We start from the raw sequence: 21,266 nt of genomic DNA, 5'->3' as shown, positions 1-21,266 counted from the left end.
CCTCGGTCAAAGACCAAAAGCTCCAGTGGCTTAAGATTATTTAGGCACAGGTATACATAAGTACAATTATCATACATAGTGTAAATTACCTAGGATAACCCCCAAAAAAGGTCAGTGACTTATTTCCATTGGGTCATCATATGACTAAGACCTAACCTGGGAAATGGTATTGTGATACCAACAAGATGGTACCAGAGAAGTGATGTAAAATCCCGACACGGTGGATGGAGAGACGAATGCAGCATAATGCGATGTCAGTGAAGGTTCGCATTACACTGCACTTGCCTCATTATCCATTGTAATGTTATTGTTAAGATACTACACAAAACAGGATTTTATTGGGACAACTTTTCGCTCTGTTTAGAGAGCGAAAAGCCGTTTTTATCAATTCGTTTCACTCTGTTTACAGAGTGAAATCCGAACACCTGGAGAGAGGACAGTTCGAAATGTTGTCCTAATAATAGCTTGGTCTGCAAAATGTCTTCACTATTGTCTGCAGCCCTAGTATTTAGATCCAAAGTTGTGGTTATAGAAGCGTGGAGAGGTATTGTAAGTGGGATAATGTGTGTGTGTGTATATTTGATAGGTCAGAGTGGAGCAGGCAACAATTGGGCCAAGGGTCATTACACGGAGGGCGCAGAACTGGTCGATTCCGTCCTCGATATCATCAGGAAGGAGAGTGAGAACTGCGATTGTCTCCAGGTAAGTGTTCGTCTCTGTCTGTGTACTCACCTAGTTGTGGTTGCAAGGGTAGATTCATAGCTCCTGGCCCCGCCTCTTCACTGGTCGCTACTGGGGTCACTCTCCCTGCACCATTAGCTATTATGTTTGAGGCTTTCAGTCTTCTGTGCTGAGTTTATCATACATAGTTTCCCGTGAATCAAGCACAAACCACCACTTAAATTCTGTTCCGTAAATCTATCGCTTCTATTTAAAAAAAAAAATAGTCTAGTACCCATTCATCTTTCCTACGTCAAACTGTACAATTAATATGTCTACCTGTTCAGTTTATCTTAGTCATCTAGTTAACATTAATTTTGACTGTCTTTTGTATAATCAAACATTTATTAGTTATTATTCCTTCTGGAAAAGTTTTTTCTTATATTAATTTAAAACAGATTGGGCAAGCATAGATCCTTGTGGGACCCCGTTAGTGACCATGCAGCAGAGGATATATTTTTTTGCTTCAAAAGAGTGATAGGTTCATGAACAAAAAAGTTAAATCTATAAGAGACATCCAGGCGCTTCAATAGAAAAAAAAATCTTTTATACACTGTAACAGTTTGATAGTTTCCAGATAAGCCTTTAATGATACCTGTTGAAAGTTATTCATTGTAGACCAGGTTGATGCAGACTTCCATGCTTCTTCGTTAATGTACTTCTTGACCCCTAACGTTGCGTTAAGAGACGTCCATGTAGCAGGACAAGAGTTTTGAGGAAAACGTTTCGCTCTAAGAACAATTTTTTTCAAGGCATGTTCACCTAAAAGCGAAATGTTGTGACAAGGCTTTTATTATTTTTCTTCACTCCTGTTGGCAGTCTATATATATATATATATATATATATATATATATATATATATATATATATATATAATATATTCTTTCAACACACCGGCCGTATCCCACCGAGGCAGGGTGGCCCAGAAGGAAAAACGAAAGTTTCTCCTTTTACATTTAGTAATATACACAGGAGAAGGGGTTACTAGCCCCTTGCTCCCGGCATTTTAGTCGCCTCTTACAACACGCATGGCTTACGGAGGAAGAATTCTATTCCACTTCCCCATGGAGATAAGAGGAAATAAACAAGAACTAGAAAGAAAATAGAAGAAAACCCAGAGGGGTGTGTGTATATATGCTTGTATGTGTAGTGTGACCTAAGTGTAAGCAGAAGTAGCAAGACGTACCTGAAATCTTGCATGTTTATGAGACAGAAAAAAGGATACCAGCAATCCTACCATCATGTAAAACAATTACAGGCTTTCGTTTTACACTCACTTGGCAGGACGGTAGTACCTCCCTGGGGGGTTGCTGTCTACCAACCTACTACCTTGAATATATATATATATATATATATATATATATATATATATATATATATATATATGCAATAAGATCACAGTAAACAGGTGATTTCAGAATATGCAAAACAACCACTCTGAAAGAATAGAGAAATTCCAAGCGCTTTCGTGACTACTCACATTATCACATTATGATAATGTGAGTAGTCACGAAAGCGCTTGGAATTTCTATTCTTTCAGTGGTTGTTTTGCGCGCGCGCGCGCGCACACACACACACACACACACACACACACACACACACACACACACACACACACACACACACACACACACACACACACACACACACACACACACACACACAGGCCTAGTGTCTAATCGACATGTGCTTAGGACAAAATGGTAACTAACACACACACACACACACACACACACACATATACATATACATATACATATATATATATATATATATATATATATATATATATATGTATATATATATATGTATATACTTTGAAAACTGTGTAAGGTGTGAGCCTCCACTACCTCACCCGGTACTGCTCATCCCTTCACAACCTCTACAATGATCTTTATAAGGGAAGTAGATGTGCCTTAATGTTGTGAAGGACTCTTGCTTCAGAGAACAAAAATTTTAACAGGTTTCCGTTTCAGTGGTAGCTCACTGGAGTATTACTCTCTACCAACATATTACTGCACCTGCCCTCTCACTGTCTCGTAAATATTTTCAGCATTGAAGTGAATGTCCTCCTGTTCTACTCTTTTCCCGTCCACCTCTTCACAGACATTTATTTTTGCCAACTTTACCAATATCCCTGAGTAACTTGAATGTCGTGATAATGTCTCCTCTGCATCCTCGCAATGTAGCTACTTTTCTTGCCTTTACATGCTAACTTGTATATTCTTTCGTATATAAGAAAATGTCTAAGCTGACTGAGTATAATTAGATGTGTCTGTAACATCTTGGTGTATTAACTTCACGGTGTGCTTCAGGGGTTCCAGTTGGTGCACTCCCTGGGAGGGGGCACCGGCTCTGGGATGGGTACTCTTCTCATCTCAAAAATCCGCGAGGAATTCCCTGACCGTATCATGAACACCTTCTCCGTCGTGCCCAGCCCTAAGGTATGTGCCCAGCCCACAAGGTATGTGCCCAGCCCACAAGGTATGTGCCCAGCCCACAAGGTATGTGCCCAGCCCACAAGGTATGTGCCCAGCCCACAAGGTATGTGCCCAGCCCACAAGGTATGTGCCCAGCCCACAAGGTATGTGCCCAGCCCACAAGGTATGTGCCCAGCCCACAAGGTATGTGCCCAGCCCACAAGGTACGTGCCCAGCCCATAAGGTACGTCTCCAACCCAAACGAACTGGCTTGTGCTGAAGACTTAAATATTATATTAGTGTCTGAGCATCGCTCGTTAATTAAGAGAAAAACAATATACAGCGATGACTTAGCAACTGCTCGTCTTGCTACTTCTTGGGTATTATTTTTTTTGGTTTTAATGGTCTTTTGTATATATGTATCCTAATAAAAATTGACAAAATCCCTTGAGGACTACTGTGTCGTATTAACATTGGTATAATTACCAACAATATGTTACGTAAAAGGACACAAGTGCAATTAATGTGACATTTTATTGTGGCAACTTGACAAAGTTCTGGAGAGCGAAATGTTACCACAATGTCACATTAGTTGCACTTGTCCTTTTACTTAACATACTGTATCATAGTAGTGTATTATTCTTGGACTTTCCCATGTAGTGCTTCACTATATTACTTTTAATTTCAAATAATTATGTGGGTTAGCATTATATTGAAACAATAATCTTCCTAGGAAGGAAAAGAGGGAGAGAGACTTTTAATTTACGTTGTGTTCTTTATGATTACGTCAGTGGTGGAACTTTAATTTATAATAGCAGGAGGGGGAGAAGTGGAAGAATTAACGTTTATACCTGTGTGCCTATGCATGGGTATAGGTATATAATTACCTATTTATAAGTACTGGAGCAGAGCTATGCTTGTAGTGTTCCGTCTTCATTACTATGTTCATCACTTTTTTCGGTTTCCAATGTTAGTAGCACTGATTACCTCCTCCATCGATTTATTCCGATCTTCCACCACATTATTTATGAAGAAAATTTTCCCTGTATCCCTTTGGTTCCATTTTCTTGATTTACTTCTGTGGGCTCTTGTTATCCCTGATGACGGTACTAAATAAAATAATTATTTCACATCCTTGTATAACCTTGTGTGTTATCTCATCTTTAACTCATATTAGCTTATCATAATCACAAACATTTTTAACTTTGCTTGACGATCCATTTTTTTTTTTTTTTAAGACGTAGACACCACACATATTGCAATTTTTGTCTAATTTATGTTGTAAACAGCGTTTCAGCCAATTTCCATTTATATATTTGAAACCTATTTTATTGTTAGCCAGTGTATTGTGTTTTTATTTCATCTGTTTGGTCTTCTGGTGAAAATTTATTTTTGATAATTCTAATATCTTTTTCTTTCTCCGTATGACACTCGCAAAATCTGACTACATAGAGAATACAATGTAGTCTGATTTTGCCTTCTCCTATTTCCACTACATGATATTATAAGCATTAAATTCCATGATCTTGGAATGTATATGTGCATTCTTGGAATCACATGTACATGTGTAAACTGCAGAGAACCAAGTATTGGATTAAATAATTGACTGGGCGTGAGCACAGGACCTGCCAAGGTCCTGTGCTCACTCTAAGTACGGGTCTGTGAGGCTACTGCATTGTTCCTTTATGCTTAAGTACGTGCAGAGGAAATACAAGTAGTGTCCTGGTGCAGGTATCAGACACGGTGGTGGAGCCTTACAACGCTACACTCTCGCTACACCAGCTGGTAGAGAACACAGACGAGACCTTCTGTATTGACAACGAGGCCCTCTACGATATCTGCTTCCGTACCCTCAAGCTGGCCACTCCTACCTATGGTGACCTCAACCACCTTGTTTCTCTCACCATGTCCGGCATCACCACCTGCCTCAGGTACCTCCACATCATGTCTCACCATGTCTGGTTAGGTTAGGTTAGGTAAGGTTCTTCACGAAACAGGATAAATGTTTCCTGACGCGGGTCTTGGTCAGATGATGACCCGCCTTTGGAGCTTTTGGTCATCTGACCGAGGCCTTCCGCTGGCTTACCGGTCCACCCTTTTAAAAATTATGGTAATGTAGAACCATTTTTTGTAGTCTTGTGTACCATGTCTGGTATCAGTGCCTGCCTTAAGTACCTCCACTTCAGCCTTCATACACACAGTCCCTCCTTGATCTAGATCCTTTATTATTTTTCTTATCCAGGCTTATTCACTCTTAAAACTCCAGTCCAGTGACTGGTCTCGTCACATTACATTTAATTTTTTATGGGCCTTTTATATACACATACCAAAGATGTCATTGTTGTGATAGAAACACAGGCCTTATCTCTAGGCTTTATTGTACATAGAATCTTCATAGTACTTCTGCAACAACAAAATATAATGACTAGTACATCTAATAACTGCTTCTACAGGGAGGGTGATGTCTTGCATATGTCAAGAGAAAAGTTATAACTACAGGCCACATATTTAAACTCACCATGTAATCTGCATCACTAATATATGGATATAGTTAGTTTAATATGTTTATTATGCACCCCATACCCATCCTGTGGGCGGTAGTCAAAAGATTACAGAGGTACATAATTGGTCCAGGGACTGGACTCCAAAGTTTTGATAGCTGAGCAAGTTACAATGGTAATGAACTAGATCTGGTCATAATCATGACCAAGTTAAAGGTAATGAGCTCCAGGTTGAGCTGGTCACACTCATGAATAATTGCAAAGGTAATGAATCATAAACACATTAATCATGAGAATTTACAAAGGTAATGAGCTCCAGGTAGAGCTGGTCACAATCATGACAAGTTTCAAAGGTAATGAATGATAAACACGTTATGACATGATTACAATCATAGACAAACTACAGAGTAATGAGCAGTTAACAAACATAGTAGGGAATTCATCCATTGCCCCAACAACAGATGTTGCTAGGTGCCTGTCTCTCCTCGGCAGACAGCCATTGCAAACAGCAGCAAGTTGCCCAGGGATCTGCTGCTTGCATGAGCACCATCGACCCTCCCCAAGAGGTCCAAGAAGCCAGTGACTCCGTTAGCAGCCCGATGGAGAGCTGTCCTAGGGACATGTCAGCGTCCTAGTGGACGCCAAGTTGATTGAAGATCCCAGGCCCTCGTGTGCACGGATGTTGAAGCTTGAGGAACTGAGTACACACTGCCTGTGGCACACCTGGCAGCTGCCTCGCGATCTAACTCCATGATGCTGTCCCTGTAGTGGAAGTTCCTGTGAGCCCGGCACTCCCTGAAGTGCCATCGCTGACATCGTGGGTTAGGGGAGAAGTACCCTCTACAGATGGGGTGGCGCTGGGAGTTGGGTGGGTGAGGCGGGGGAGACGCGCAGGGGTGAGGCGTTATGAGAGGGTCACTGTTTACTACACACACCCTCCCCCTCTTCCCCAGCGGAGAGGGGGAGAGACGCTGACTGGTCCTGACTCGACAACACCAAATCCTCTAAAACTGCACAACACTTCAACTGTTTACGCTGAAACGATGCACTGGGATGTCCGTTCGCTGCTCTGGTATCTTCTCAAAGCATTCACACTGAGTTCTGTTAAGTAGGGACCTGGTCATCCTCTTTGACCAGGAGCTATCCTTGAAAATCCCGCTACACAACCTGCTGCGTCAGCCATGCCAGCAGCTGCGTTGTATATGGATATAAGAGAAGAGAATCACACACCATGTGTTGGCGCCCATGACACACGCCAAGCTGTTGTTGTTGTTAAGGGCCCCGAGAGATGGTGCAGTATTATCCTGCTGCTGCTCCCCACAGGAGCAGTATCACTACAGTCATCTGTCTTAGTTTCTGATATACGGTTTATCACAAGATGTATACATAGTGAAAATAGTATAATTGCGGACTGATGGAAATTTTTTGGGCTTCAGCGCCCTTTTCCCTTCCAAATTTGGCGCCGCCTGTGAGGGAGATCTTTTGCGAAAATTAATTTCAAGCTGGAATGTGTGTAGTCTATGTAAATGCTTAGTTTAGCTATTAAACAGACATATTACAGATGCAAATAAATGTCATTAACTTAATAAAGTATTTTTCTGTATGTTATAATGAAATATATATACCATTATAGTGGAATTACACTAAATATTAGTTGCAAGAGGATGGGAATGAGACTGGGTAGATGGTATCAGGAGACTTGAACTGGTCAGCTGTGATGAACACTTGATGTGTTTCCCACAGGTTTCCCGGTCAACTGAATGCAGACTTGAGGAAGCTAGCTGTCAACATGGTTCCTTTCCCTCGCCTTCATTTCTTCATGCCAGGGTTCGCGCCTCTCACCTCTCGCAGCAACCATACCTTCCGCAATGTCTCCGTGCCAGACCTTACCTTGCAGATGTTTGATGCCAAGAATATGATGTGTGCCTGTGACCCGCGTAACGGCAGGTACCTTAAATTTCCAGCTGCGTATGTGAAAAATGTTAAAAATGTATATATAATTTTCCGTAAGAGCCTTTGTTGTAATGGGGTAGGGACTAGGATAATATTCCATATCTATTTTATTTTGGTTCTTGATGAAAATATAAAAAAGAGCTTACCATACATGTATCATGTCTTGCTGGGAGTACAATTTTCTGTTGACTTGGCACATGAAATTCGAATTGAAAATAAACCACAGAAGGATCTCATTGAAAACATGCTTATTTGAATTTACACACCCAACTCTCTTGGATAGGAAGTGCATTTGTCATCAGTTCAGCAGGCAGAGGATTGAGTTTCCACCAGGTCTTGAGCTGAATGACCCATATGGATTTACTGCTTAACATGAAATATTTAATTTGCAAGCCAGTTCAAAGCAATATTTAAAGATAAATTGTTAAAAACCAAGCAGAGTATGTTTCCTTTTGGGTTTGCACATGCTTATCAAACTGAAAATGAACCATAGGATTTATTCAAATTAGGCTCAATTGAATCACTTCCTACTCGCAAATCTCTTCATTTTTGGTTCAGCTTTTCTTATGAATGCCAGCATAAACTAGTTTAGAGTAATATTTAAAAAGTTACTGTACTGTCAAAAAAAAAATTGAGGCTGTGATAATTTCTCCTTTTGACTTTGAGTCCTCATTTCTTGATGTTTCCCAAAAAATGCAAAAGCTTTCCCCACACATATCATATACAAAGAGAAATTGTTAAAAAGAAAATGCAACAGTACATAATATTGCCCAGTAACCTGGTCATTGAATGGGCAAACAGTAGGTAATCAGGAGAGAAGTTTGCCATCACAAATTTGGTAGTTATATACTAGAGTGGGATAGTTAAGTGGGGGAACAATCTCATTTTTTTTTTCCTTGGTCATTAATCAAGTTACATTAAGCAAATGGTCATTAAGCTGGAGGTCTTTTCTGGCTGTGAAATGTCCCAACTATGGTATTGTGACTTATTCATTTGACTTTCATACTTAAACATTTACAACGCACTTTTAAACATTAAGAAGACTTGATAGGAAAATGTGATAGTCATTGTGCAGGTACCTGACAGTGGCGGCTGTGTTCAGGGGACGCATGTCAATGAGGGAAGTGGATGAACAGATGCTTAATGTGAAGAACAAGAACAGTTCTTTCTTCGTGGAGTGGATCCCCAACAATGTGAAGACAGCCGTTTGTGATATTCCTCCCCGCGGTAAGATTCCTAAATTTTTCATTTAAAATATAAGTCTTGGAAAAGTGCAAAAATCATAAAGGTTATACAGCACCGGGAAAATGGGAGGCAATTAAGTTTAATCCAATGAAAGGATAAAAGTTCTTCGCCATGTACATAGACCTAAAGAACAGGCAGATGTACAGTGTTTGCCAGAAAATAGGACATGTATTTCCTGATGTGAATCTTAGTCATATGATGACCCACAGCTGCAGCTTTTGGTCATCTGACCAAAGACTTCCGCTGGCTTGCCTGTCCACCTCTTTAAAAAAATCATGGTTATGATTGTAACCATTAGATAATTGGCCTTATAGCAGGCAGAGATAACGAGCTAACAGGCAGAGTACTACAATAACATGAAGGATGCCTAAGAAGAAAGTGATTAGTATTTGTTGCAGTTACTATTGTATGTCCTCAGTTTTGTACCACATGAACTGTTTTTCTTTTTTAAAGCATATTTACATAACACAGTTGCAATAAATGACCACATTTCCCGAAATAGTGACTTCTCCCCCGAGACTGGTAATTCAAGCATTTCTTTTGCTTCAAATTTTCTTCAATGTTGGGGCTGGTTGCCATACACTATCAAACCCCAGAATTCAAGTTCTTTACAAACCGAGTGATTTCATTGTACGGTGCAATGTTTTTACTGAAGGCCACTTCAGATATCTTTGGTTATACACACATTTTTTGGCACCCTTTGTCTTTTTGATTAGCACACTTCCCATAAATTGAAAATTAATCAAAGGATTTCATTAAAAATTTGCTCATTCTTTCTTATGAAAATAATTAAGTTGATTAGAACAGTATTAGTTTTTTTTTTCTCCAACAAACCGGCCGTATCCCACAAGGCATTTTAGTCGCCTCTCACAACACGCATGGCTTACGGAGGAAGAATTCTGTTCCACTTCCCCATGGAGATAAGAGGAAATAAACAAGAAAAAGAACTAGAAAGAAAATAAAAGAAAACCCAGAGGGGTGTGTATATATATGCTTGTACATGTATGTGCAGTGTGACCTAACTGTAAGTAGAAGTAGCAAGACATACCTGTTATCTTGCATGTTTATATTTAGAGATATAGTAAAACATTCAAAGTACTGTAACTGCATAAAGTGAGAGATCTGTGTCCCATAATTATTACATGTATTAAAATCATAACCAACCGCTAAAGGGAAGGGTCATATAGCACTGCATGTATCCCATAAGCTTAGTCCCCTTTCAGTGCATATAAATGAATAGTACAGAGTGCAGCAAAGCTTTCCAGTGTAGTTTAATTGCAGCATTTGAAGTTTTGAAGCCAATCAGAATACTCATTCTTAAGTTATTACATGGAAATTAGCATCCAGCTTTACATGTGATAATTAGATTTTTTAATTATTTTATAATGTGAATGTGCTAAACCCATAAGGATTTTTTACCATTTAGTGTTTTCATCCCCTCCCCCTCCCACAGAGGTTCCATGATGTTGATGAGGGGCTCTTGATCTAAGGAATTTGATCAGTGCTCAAATTCCTTAAATCAAGCCTGAAAGCCTTTCATTTCCTCAAGCACTGTATGACTCCCAATGAGTTTAATGCTTCCCTAAGAATATAATAGTTTTCACCATTCCTGTTTCACTTATCCAGCTGATGTTGCCAACATTGTGATGTTGGTTTAATACAGGATAGTATTTGCATATGATGAGAACATATATTAGGAAATTTGTTATCCATTATGAATTTACCTACCACAGGCTTCAAAATGACTGGCACCTTCATTGGTAATACAACAGCCATCCAGGAATTGTTTGTTCGTATTGGAGATCAGTTCTCAGCCATGTTTCGTCGCAGAGCGTTCCTTCACTGGTAAGATTATTGAATGTGTTGTTACAGTAAGGTGGCAGGAAGCCTTTGTATTGTATTATTTTAATAACCTCCTGCCCACCAACAAGGGAGGCTCCTTGATCCAAGTGAGGGGCTGTTGATCCAAGGAATTGGACCTGATTTCCTTGTCCTTGGATCAAACCTGAATGCTTCCCATTACCTCAGGTGCTGCATGACCCCTATGGTTTAGCATTCCCCTATAAATTATTATTTTGATAGACTTCAGACCTATTATTAGTGAGAAACTCGCAAATGCAAAGCGAATCTTTATTTGTACAAGGTGTCGCCCAACAGTGGACTCTTTCAAGTACATACAGGAGGGCTTTGCTTATACAGCAGGTTAGATTACAGGCTACCGTTCTAAAGCAAAAATCACTGTAGTTTATCTGGAGTTTATCTGGAGAGAGTTCCGGGGGTCACAACAGGTGGAAAGAAACACGTCCAATGTTTCTACTCTGGCTGGGAATCGAACCCAGGCCCTCACCGTGTGAAGCGAGAGCGTTAACCACCAGGCCACCAGAGCCTTTTTTTTTTTTTTTTTCACTTATAGCTTGCATCACTGACCTTCAGTTTATAGGATGTAGGGTGGTTTTCAGAGACATTTTATGGAAAAAATGCATCTAATAACCCGCAAAATATGGTAAGTGAGCAATAGACCTAAAAAGTGCATGTAGTACACACATTACTTACCTTAAAATATAATCATCCTTAGCTTATAGGGAGTGGTGAATATATTTATTGTAGAAAGTCTGCATAAATGAAGAATGGGTATAATTGAAAACTGCTGCATTAGCAAAACGCTGTAAAGCTGTGCCCTCCTGTACTGTAAACAGCAGATGTGAGAGGAATTGTTTGTATAGTCCCCAGGGAGTTAGTTACCATTTTGTCCTAGGCACATGTCGATTAGACACTAGGCCTGTTGTGTGTGTGTGTGTGTACTCGCCTAATTGTACTCGCCTAATTGTGGTTGCAGGGGTCGAGACTCAGCTCCTGGCCCCGCCTCTTCACTGATCGCTACTGGATCCTCTCTCTCTCTGCTTCCTGAGCTTTGTCATACCTCTTCTTAAAACTATGTATGGTTCCTGCCTCCACTACTTCACTTGCTAGGCTATTCCACTTGCTGACAACTCTATGACTGAAGAAATACTTCCTAACGTCCCTGTGACTCGTCTGAGTCTTCAGCTTCCAGTTGTGACCCCTTGTCCCTGTGTCCCCTCTCTGGAACATCCTATCTCTGTCCACCTTGTCTATTCCCCGCAGTATCTTGTATGTCGTTATCATGTCTCCCCTGACCCTTCTGTCCTCCAGTGTCGTCAGTCCGATTTCCCTTAACCTTTCCTCGTATGACATTCCCTTGAGCTCTGGGACTAGCCTTGTTGCAAACCTCTGTACTTTCTCTAACTTCTTGACGTGCTTGACCAGGTGTGGGTTCCAGACTGGTGCTGCATACTCCAGTATGGGCCTAACATACACAGTGTACAGTGTCTTGAACGATTCCTTATTAAGGTATCGGAACGCTATTCTCAGGTTTGCCAGGCGCCCGTATGCTGCAGCGGTTATTTGGTTGATGTGTGCCTCCGGTGATGTGCTCGGTGTTATGGTCACCCCAAGGTCTTTCTCCCTGAGTGAGGTCTGTAGTCTTTGTCCACCTAGCCTATACTCTGTCTGCGGTCTTCTTTGCCCCTCCCCAATCTTCATGACTTTGCATTTGGCTGGATTGAATTCGAGAAGCCAGTTACTGGACCACGTGTGTGTGTGTGTGATTGAGTGAGTGAGAGTTAGAGTAAGTGTGAGTTTGTGTGTGTGTGTGTGGTTTAACACGTGTGGTATCATGGGCGTGGATATGAGTCAGGTTACTTGAATGTGAATCTTTACCCACCAGTGCATGCCTGGTCACAACCTCCACTCTTTGGCTAAGTATGTTAAGTAAAAGTTCTTGTGAAGTCCTGTATGGTGTTTGTGGAGATTGCAATGATGTCAGTGGTGGATTGCTGAAGGATGGGAGATAGTGTAGTCTTTTGGTTTCTGGAGATGAGATACATATCTTCAGCTTCATGCTTCAAAAACAAAATTACATGAAACATAAGATGAAGGTATTGTTGATATAAAGTTCCCCATTCAGGAGTTCTTCATTGATAATTCTGAATCATCATAGGAAGAACCTAATCAGTACTCCTTGGTTTTGAAACTGGGGTTGTAAAACTAAGTGGATGAAGTAATCCTTGCTGGTGGGCTTAAATTACTGCTTGTTTCAAGATTGATTCTTGTCTAACGAGTTTGACATTGAAGAAAGGTAGGGGTGTCATTTGCTTACTCTTCTAGTATAAATTATATGCAGGGTTCTGTTTGGTTAAAACATTCTTGAATAATTAGTAGGTTAAACCATCTAGGTACGATGACTAGAATGTCATCTCGTACCTTAACCAGTTGATGTCATTTTATATAGCAGAACTTGTCCTTCTCCAGATGTTCTAGGTACAGGTTTGTCAGGACTACACTTAGGATGACACTTAACACTGGCAAAACCTACTATATTATGTTTGGTAGCAGAGCAGGTGTTGCGCAACTTAACATTAAGATCGACAACACTCGAATTGCCAGACATAATGAGGGCAAATTCCTTGGCCTATACCTCGACAACAACCTAAATTTCAGCACCCATATCCAACACATAAAAAAAGTATCCAAAACGGTTGGGATCCTCTCCAAGATACGATACTACGTGCCGCAAACTGCCCTTCTCACACTATACCATTCACTTGTATATCCATACCTCACCTATGCTATCTGTGCTTGGGGTTCAACTGCAGCAACACACCTAAAGCCAATAATAACCCAACAAAAAGCCGCAGTAAGAATAATCACTAAATCCCATCCCTGGCAACACACCCCCCCACTCTTCATAGATCTAAAATTACTCCATGTTCAGAACATCCACACTTACTACTGTGCAATCTGTATCTACAGGACCTTAAATTCCAATATTAACCTTGACCTAAAATGCTTTCTTGATAGTTGTGACAGGATCCACAGGCATAACACCAGACACAAACATCTCTGACATTCCCCGTGTTCGACTAAACCTTTACAAAAATTCAATGTATTTCAAAGGACCTAAAATCGGGAACACCCTACCTGAAAACTCTAGAACTGCAGACACATTCATCACTTTCAAAACTACAGTTAGAAAACATCTTATCCCCCTGATACACCCTGACAACTAACTACATGATAACCACCTGGTGGTTCACAATTACACTCGCTCACCCACTGACTATAAACCCAGAAATACTAATCTTAATCTTAAAATAATAAATCCTAACTAGTCATAAGCTTGCCTATGATACTCCAATATAGACACTTTGTATTGTGCCAAAACAAAAGCATTCACATTTCTAAACTCACAAATTAAGATGGTCACTTAGCCTTAACATTAAATCCTTACAGATTATGGTATTAAGAATTAATTTAAGTCTGCTCAAAATGCCTAGCCATGCTAGGCGTCCTAGTGGCCCCCTCTGTAATTAGTATTTTATAACATGTAAACCACACAATACCCAAAACCTGTAAACCCCACATTGTAACCCTTATAGGGAATAAACTTGAATTGAATTGCTAATTCAGATTTCTGCTTGTCATGTAGAAACAGACATTAAAGTTCATGCATGCTTTGATCAAGGTGGTGGAATTTAGGTTAGTTAGTGTAGCTAAAATTAAATTCACCACCTAACCCTAATTTTATAAATTTTATCAAACATGCATGATTTTTAATGACCTTTTCTTTGGGGACATCAGCAAGTAGAAATTTGTATTAGTAATGGCATCACCCCTAAGTGTTCTCTCGACAAACCTGCACCTAGAACATCTGGAGGACCAGTTCTGTGATATACCATGATACATCACCTGGTTAAGGCACCTAAGTGACATTCTGGTCATCATACCCAATGGTGTGACCTACTAAATCTCCAAAAATGTCTTAACCAAATAAAATGCTCCATACAATTTACACTGGAAGTGGAAGCAAATGTTCAACTCTTTAGCCAAGACTGGATCTTGAAAAAAGCAGTAATTTATGCCTATCAACAAGGATTACCTCATCCACTTCTTTTTTCCACTTGTTGAAAAACCGAAAAAAGGATATTAGGTTCTTCTACTGGGCATTCAGAATCAGCAGTAAAGAATTCCTGAACAAGGAATTTAACTATATATCAAGCATACCTTCACCTTAAATTTCCTTCGCATATATGTAATATGTGAAGGAAAGCAAGCATAAACCTGAAGATTTTAATCACAAACCCAGGGGCCAGTAAGATGACACGCAAAGATACATGTCCACAGGTATCATTGCAGACACTGTCTCCCATCCTTCAGAAATCCACCACTGACATCACACTAGTCTCCACAGACAACATACAAGACTTCAGAAGGACCTTTACTCAATACACCAAGCCCAAAAATGTATGTGTACAAAATTTTGTGTAGGTTAGTAGTAATCATGGGGAAGTGCTAAACCTGAAAGTCATACTGGGGAGTAGAAGACGTTCAGGTTTGACTCGAGGGTAGTAAGAGTACAGTTCCTCGAATCAAGATCCCCTAATCAGATTGTACATAACTTCATTATGTATGGGATAGTAAATTTTGTACATGTATAGGTTTTAGAGCAGTTTACCAAGCCAAGACCTCGTGTGAGAACACGTGTTACTTTCTTCCACCAGTGATCAGTTCACACTGCCTGTATACTACCAATGACCTTGTGATGCACTGCTGGTGTTACCACTGACCTTGTTGCACTGCCTGTATACTGTGGTACTAGTGACTATTGCACCACGTGTACTACCAGTGACTTCGTGTTACACTTCCTGAATACTATGACCTCGTGTTGCACCGCCTTCCTACTGCTATGAGTGAGAGGAAATGAGTTTCTCTCTCCTAAAGATCTTTAATTCTTCAGGTACACAGGAGAGGGAATGGATGAAATGGAATTCACAGAGGCTGAGGCAAATATGAACGACTTGGTGTCTGAATATCAACAGTACCAAGAAGCCACTAATGATGAAGAGGAAGAGGAAGAGGAAGATGAGGAGGAACTACACCACAATCCAGAACCTGAACCAGAACCAGAGCCAGAGCCTGAACTGGAACACGAGCTGGATCAGGAGCCTGAACAAGATGCAGAGCCAGAGCATGAAGAATAAGGCAGAATGACACTATTCCACATTAGAATGCTAATTAAAAAGAAAGTGATACAATAAGAACTGCATAAAGAAATTCACATGTATGTGTATAAAGTACATTTGCCTACATGTATGGCCATGTCCTTTTTTTTCCAATGAAAATTCATTATCGCTCACCTAAACTGTATAAACATTACCACAGTTGAAAATCTCGGTATATCTTTTAAAATACCAAATTGGCAAACTTGCCATTAATAAACATTATTAAATTTGGTGAGAGGTTAGCCAGGTGACAGTCCTGGCCCAAAGTCATCACATAGACTCATCATTGCCCTTACTATTAGAAAAATCCTTTTCCAACAGCTAATTTATGAAGAATGGTACATAAATTGTAAGAGGTTCTATTTGTAGTTACAGGAGCAGAACTATGCATGTATCCCATCCAGTGTTTAGTTTATCATGCTGGTAATTCTTTTAAAGTTTTCAGTGGTTGTAGTATGTACTTCCTTCTCTTTGTTCCCATATCAGCCTTGTATCAAATTTAAGTCTTCATAATTCATATTTCTTATGAATGGGATTTATTTTATAACATTTATTTAAACTTTTTGTTTTATCTATACTTTTTCTGTATAACCTTATCTGGTTAGTACTTAATTTATTATTGTTTACATATACACTTCAGTGCTGACAAACTATTGGTACATTATAACTTGTAAAAAAAATTTTTAGCATTTTACCTTCAAAATATTGTTACCAATTATTCTGTAATATTTTAAACTGTAACAACTACAGCTTTGTGGCAATTGAGGAAAATGTTAACCCGAACCATCAATTTGTTCCTGTTGATGGACATTCTACACTGAACTGAATGTTTTTTTTTTCCCCAGTGATTAAGAGTAATTTTGTGCTTCCATCATGAGCTATCATCAGTCATTCTTTTTTGTCAAGAGCAAAACTAGACATTATATTAATGATATACAATACTGACTAGATGTGTGTCATGGTTGTGCATCTTTGTCCATACATTTTGCCTGCTTTGCAGGCTTCTTCACTAATACAGAGATGAATAAATATGGCAGAAAGCAGCAGTGAGAAGGTGATCAATCTCTCAGCCTTGAAGTAATATTGAGGTGGTTAGTTCCTCGGTCTTTTGTTCATCATAAAGATGTCTTGATCAAAGTTCACTTTGAGACTATGAAGCTGAACACTTCTACTGTATCTGATACTTAGTCTCTTATGCACTAGACTGAAGAAGCCTGCAGGCGAAATGTTGCAACAAAGAAACTCTACTGTTCCACTTGTTTTAATCAGAACCAAACATTAATTATATGCCCAATAATACATACCTATGTGAGTGCTATACCTCTTCAGAGGTTGAAATGCACATAGCAACATGGAGCTGTCTTTTCAGGATTACCATGGTTAAAAAAGTGGCTTGAACTTGATGTTATCTTGTAAACTGTTTGAAAAAAACGTTGCCATTGGTATAAAATAATTTTGTCCCTTTACACAGAAGGTGGTTAAAACCTGCTCTTAAGATTTACCATAATCTTATATTAATGGTGGTGGCAAAACAGTCCTTTCTACGGTACACTACCATAATTAGTGTCAGTTTTAACATGGTATAAATTTTCATATAGTATATGTGCTTGCATGTTTGGTACTAAAAAAAAGCAATTACTGTATTGTAAAATCAATCAATCACATTATGTAATAGAAAGGATTATTATAGTGCCTCTTGATGGAGTCACTACATTAATCCTAAGCAGCATTAGTTACCAGTTTAAAAGTACTAATTGACTGAACAGTTGCAACAGATTCAACCCCACAAACACGTCGCCTACACAGAAATTTCGCCTAACAGAATCAAATACTACACATCTTAATCAGGTGTGTTATATTATTAACATATAAAAGGAGGGGTGTTAAGGTTGCAGTTTAAAAACTGTAGTGTAAAGCACCCTTCTGGCAAGACAGTGATGGAGTGAATGATGGTGAAAGTTTTTCTTTTTTGGGCCACCCTGCCTTGGTGGGAATCGGCCAGTGTGATAATATATATATAAATAATATAAAAGTTATTAAAATTAAAAGTTTTATTTTGTGCACATAAAAGTATTTACCTTTTAAGAACAAACTGATTATCAGTAACAACTTTTGCCTCCTTTCTGTCATATATAATTAATCACTAATCATACAATTTAAAAAATGAGCAAAATAATTTTAAATGTTTTTATTGATGCTCTTAGTAAAGCAATGATCCACATTAGCTCCAGACCTCCCTATTGATGCTCTAATATAAAAGACTAAGGAAATGCTTGAAAATGAAATTTATAAAGCATGTAGTACTTCCTAAAACACTATCAGGATGGTAACCAATTTTTGCTTACCCAGTGTAATTATATTTAACATGTAAATAATTTTATGGGTATTAAAAATTACATTCAGTACTAAGGAAATAATTCTTAATGGGTACCAGATGCCTTGTTACATCTGTTCATGAGAACTGTACTCTGTTTTTATTATTAGCTAAATCACAGAACAGTTGGGGGTTTGTACCCATAACAGGCAAGTCTTAAAATTCACAGGCCAGTGTGCTTAACCACTGGTTTATGCTGGCCTAACAAGATTGACCCAACTAGGTACACAGTAGAACCCCTGTATTCACTGATTTGGTATCCAACGTTTCAGTTATCCATGGTTCACTGTGGCCTAAAAATACCGCCTAATTTTGCATAATAATGGCTCAAAGCGCAAAAGTAAAGAAGCTGGCAGTTATTTACAGCTTAAGAGAAGCCATAAAGTGCTCATCAGTGAAAGTGATAATTCTCCTCTTACTGTCCATAATTAATCAATTAAACTTTAATAATAGATATGTACAGGACTTGTATGTAGGGTTTGCTACTTTCCACAGTTTCTGTATCCACAGCAAGTCCTTGGAACGTATCTCCCCGCGGATACAGGGGTCCTGCTGTTTTTCTATACACCATAGGAATGTTAGCACAGGCCCTACTGTGACAACACATGCAGGATTTTTTTTTACAGACTAATCCCTGCCTGTGTGGTCACCTTGGAGCCCATGCCAACATTCTTATGGTGTACAGAAATACATGTATACCTTATTGGATGAATCTTGTTAGGCATGGACCAGTGGTTAGTAAGTTTATTCAGGTACAGTTACATAAATTATATATCAAACATAGCAGCATGTGTAGATGACATAGGATAGCCCAGAAAAGTCAAAGTGACTTATTTCCATTTGGGGCCTTGGTGAGGTTTACTTGCCTGCCACAGGTTCAAGCCCCAACAGTTCTGTGATTGGTTTGGAATCACGTTATGATTTTGCGAGTCATACTGGTTAAATACACGTATTGGATTTTATCCCATAATCCCTATTGTAATATGTTAATTTTGTACCTTCACCATATATGCTCCTACTTAAAGAATTGATCACACCATCAGTAATAAAGGCACAAGTGATGTGAAATACATCCACACAATGATTGTATCAATACAGCAATCATTGCATTTATGAAATACTGCATCACTACAATATTGCACTGAAATTTTGGTTATGCCATAAATCAGGCATTCAACTGGACCTGTATTCAGAAATTTGTATAATTTAGTCCTTTATATATCATAGCTCATGTTGCCTATTTAGCTAAAGTTTTAAATGAACATTAAATAATGTATACATAAAAATCTTTAATGTACTATCTGAATAACCTCATATGAAAAAGAAAAAAAAGAGGGAAGTAGCTTAACTTATGTATATATTTTTCTTTTAATTCTCAACTTGTAGAATTCTATTTCTAAAGGTTAATTTAAAATATTTATGTGAAATCCATTAAACTTTATTGTAGGATCCTTATACAGTTAGACATGTGAAAGCTTTCAGTACCCTCATAGCTTGGATTTTTTATACCGTGTCAGACTTTATAAATACCGTACAGTAATTTACGTCCAGAAGCCACCAACAGCAACAGCCAAGTTATCTGTGTGCTCTCCAGGGATGTATTCAAATTTCCAGAGTAAATTTGTTACCACAACTGAAATAATAATTACCCATGTAATTAAAATACCAGATAAGGGTTATAACAATTCATAATGAATAGTAAAATAAAATTAATTTTACAGCATGTATATTTAGTATAAGTGTAATGCGGAGAAGTGGTAAACAGACACTTAATGCATTGAAGTTAAGTACTTGATAAAGCCCACTCATGGGTGAAATGTTGTACTAATAAAGACTTAACTGCACTGACTGTCTTATTTACCAAGTAAAAAATCTAAATAGTAATGACATGAACAATTTTCATAATTAGAATTATGGAAACCCTGTCTTGGAAAGGACATGCAACTTTTTCATTTGAAAATGATATACAGTGCTTCATAGTGCTATATTTTGATATCCAAAGCTTCTTTCATAGATGGTTGAGGGCCAGAGGAATGGGTGCCAGATGCTGCTGAACAGCTCCTGATCCCAGGAACTGGAGCTATCCTCCCCTTCCCAGAATCAAACCTGATTACATCCCATTCCCCAGATGCTGTATGACCTATACAGATTAAGTACTTCCCTATGAATAATAATAAAAACCAAAGCATTTTAAACTTAAATACTGCACATAAAAAATAATTGAAATACAGTGATTTAAAAAGATTTTTATGATTAACAGCAAGAAAAGAACACAAGTACCATCCGACTGAGCTTGGTTCCGACCAACTGGTCCTAAGTCAAAATGGACACAAGTCAAACCTTTGAAAATTGCCGACATACTGGGTAGGGCATAATGTCTCACTTTTACTACATAAACTACCTACATAGTACTGTAATGCACAATCATTATTTCATTCTTTTTACCATAATTTACTTCTATTGATATATTTTAATAATTTATGTACTGTATAAAATGTATACATGGTAGTGAACTGTATTGTAAATTTTACATCTTGTATAGTATCATACGTTACTGCTATCTTTAACCCCTTGACTGTCGCAACCCCCAATCCTGAGGTGTCTCCTGGTGTCGCAAAATTTAAAAAAAAAAAAAAAAAAAAATCTTATGAAATGATAGAGAATCTTTTTCCGATTGTAATGACACCAAAAAAAAAACGAAATTTGATGGAAAACTGACGGAATTATGCTCTCGTGAAGTTAGCGACCTCGATGATATTTACAAATCGGCGATTTCGCCCACTTTCAGCCCTATTTTCGGCTAATTCCGTTGTTCCGGTAGACCAAACTCATAGCTATTTCTTTAGAACTCCATTTTTCCTATCGATCGAGTATAAGAAACTGCCCATTTACCGATTTCAACTACCCAATAATGTGGTCAGAAATTTGCAATTTGGCCAATTTCACGAAAATTAAAAAATGACAATTTCAAAAT

General features: G+C 38.7%; 2 protein-coding genes across 2 annotated transcripts in view; one reads left to right on the top strand and one right to left on the bottom strand.

Annotated features, from left to right (window-relative positions):
- The window catches only part of LOC128689708 (tubulin beta-1 chain), a 51,047-nt gene extending 31,719 nt beyond the window's left edge, over positions 1 to 19,328 (top strand). Inside the window, exons 4-10 of the mRNA XM_070087607.1 lie at positions 587 to 702; positions 3,036 to 3,164; positions 4,872 to 5,071; positions 7,385 to 7,592; positions 8,674 to 8,821; positions 10,573 to 10,684; positions 15,654 to 19,328. Coding sequence (XP_069943708.1) covers positions 587 to 702; positions 3,036 to 3,164; positions 4,872 to 5,071; positions 7,385 to 7,592; positions 8,674 to 8,821; positions 10,573 to 10,684; positions 15,654 to 15,897 — 1,157 coding nt within the window. The 3' untranslated portion in view covers positions 15,898 to 19,328. The remainder of the gene's footprint in view (positions 1 to 586; positions 703 to 3,035; positions 3,165 to 4,871; positions 5,072 to 7,384; positions 7,593 to 8,673; positions 8,822 to 10,572; positions 10,685 to 15,653) is intronic.
- A 303-nt stretch (positions 19,329 to 19,631) lies between these two features.
- Positions 19,632 to 21,266, bottom strand: part of LOC128689707 (uncharacterized) — a 78,446-nt gene continuing 76,811 nt past the window's right edge. The window contains exon 9 of the mRNA XM_070087608.1: positions 19,632 to 19,925. Coding sequence (XP_069943709.1) covers positions 19,834 to 19,925 — 92 coding nt within the window. The 3' untranslated portion in view covers positions 19,632 to 19,833. The remainder of the gene's footprint in view (positions 19,926 to 21,266) is intronic.

Source organism: Cherax quadricarinatus, chromosome 22, assembly GCF_038502225.1.
Source record: "Cherax quadricarinatus isolate ZL_2023a chromosome 22, ASM3850222v1, whole genome shotgun sequence".
Classification (NCBI taxonomy): Eukaryota; Metazoa; Arthropoda; class Malacostraca; order Decapoda; family Parastacidae; genus Cherax; species Cherax quadricarinatus.
The sequence above is the reverse complement of the archived record's forward strand: the minus strand, read 5'-3'. Positions and strand labels throughout refer to the sequence as shown.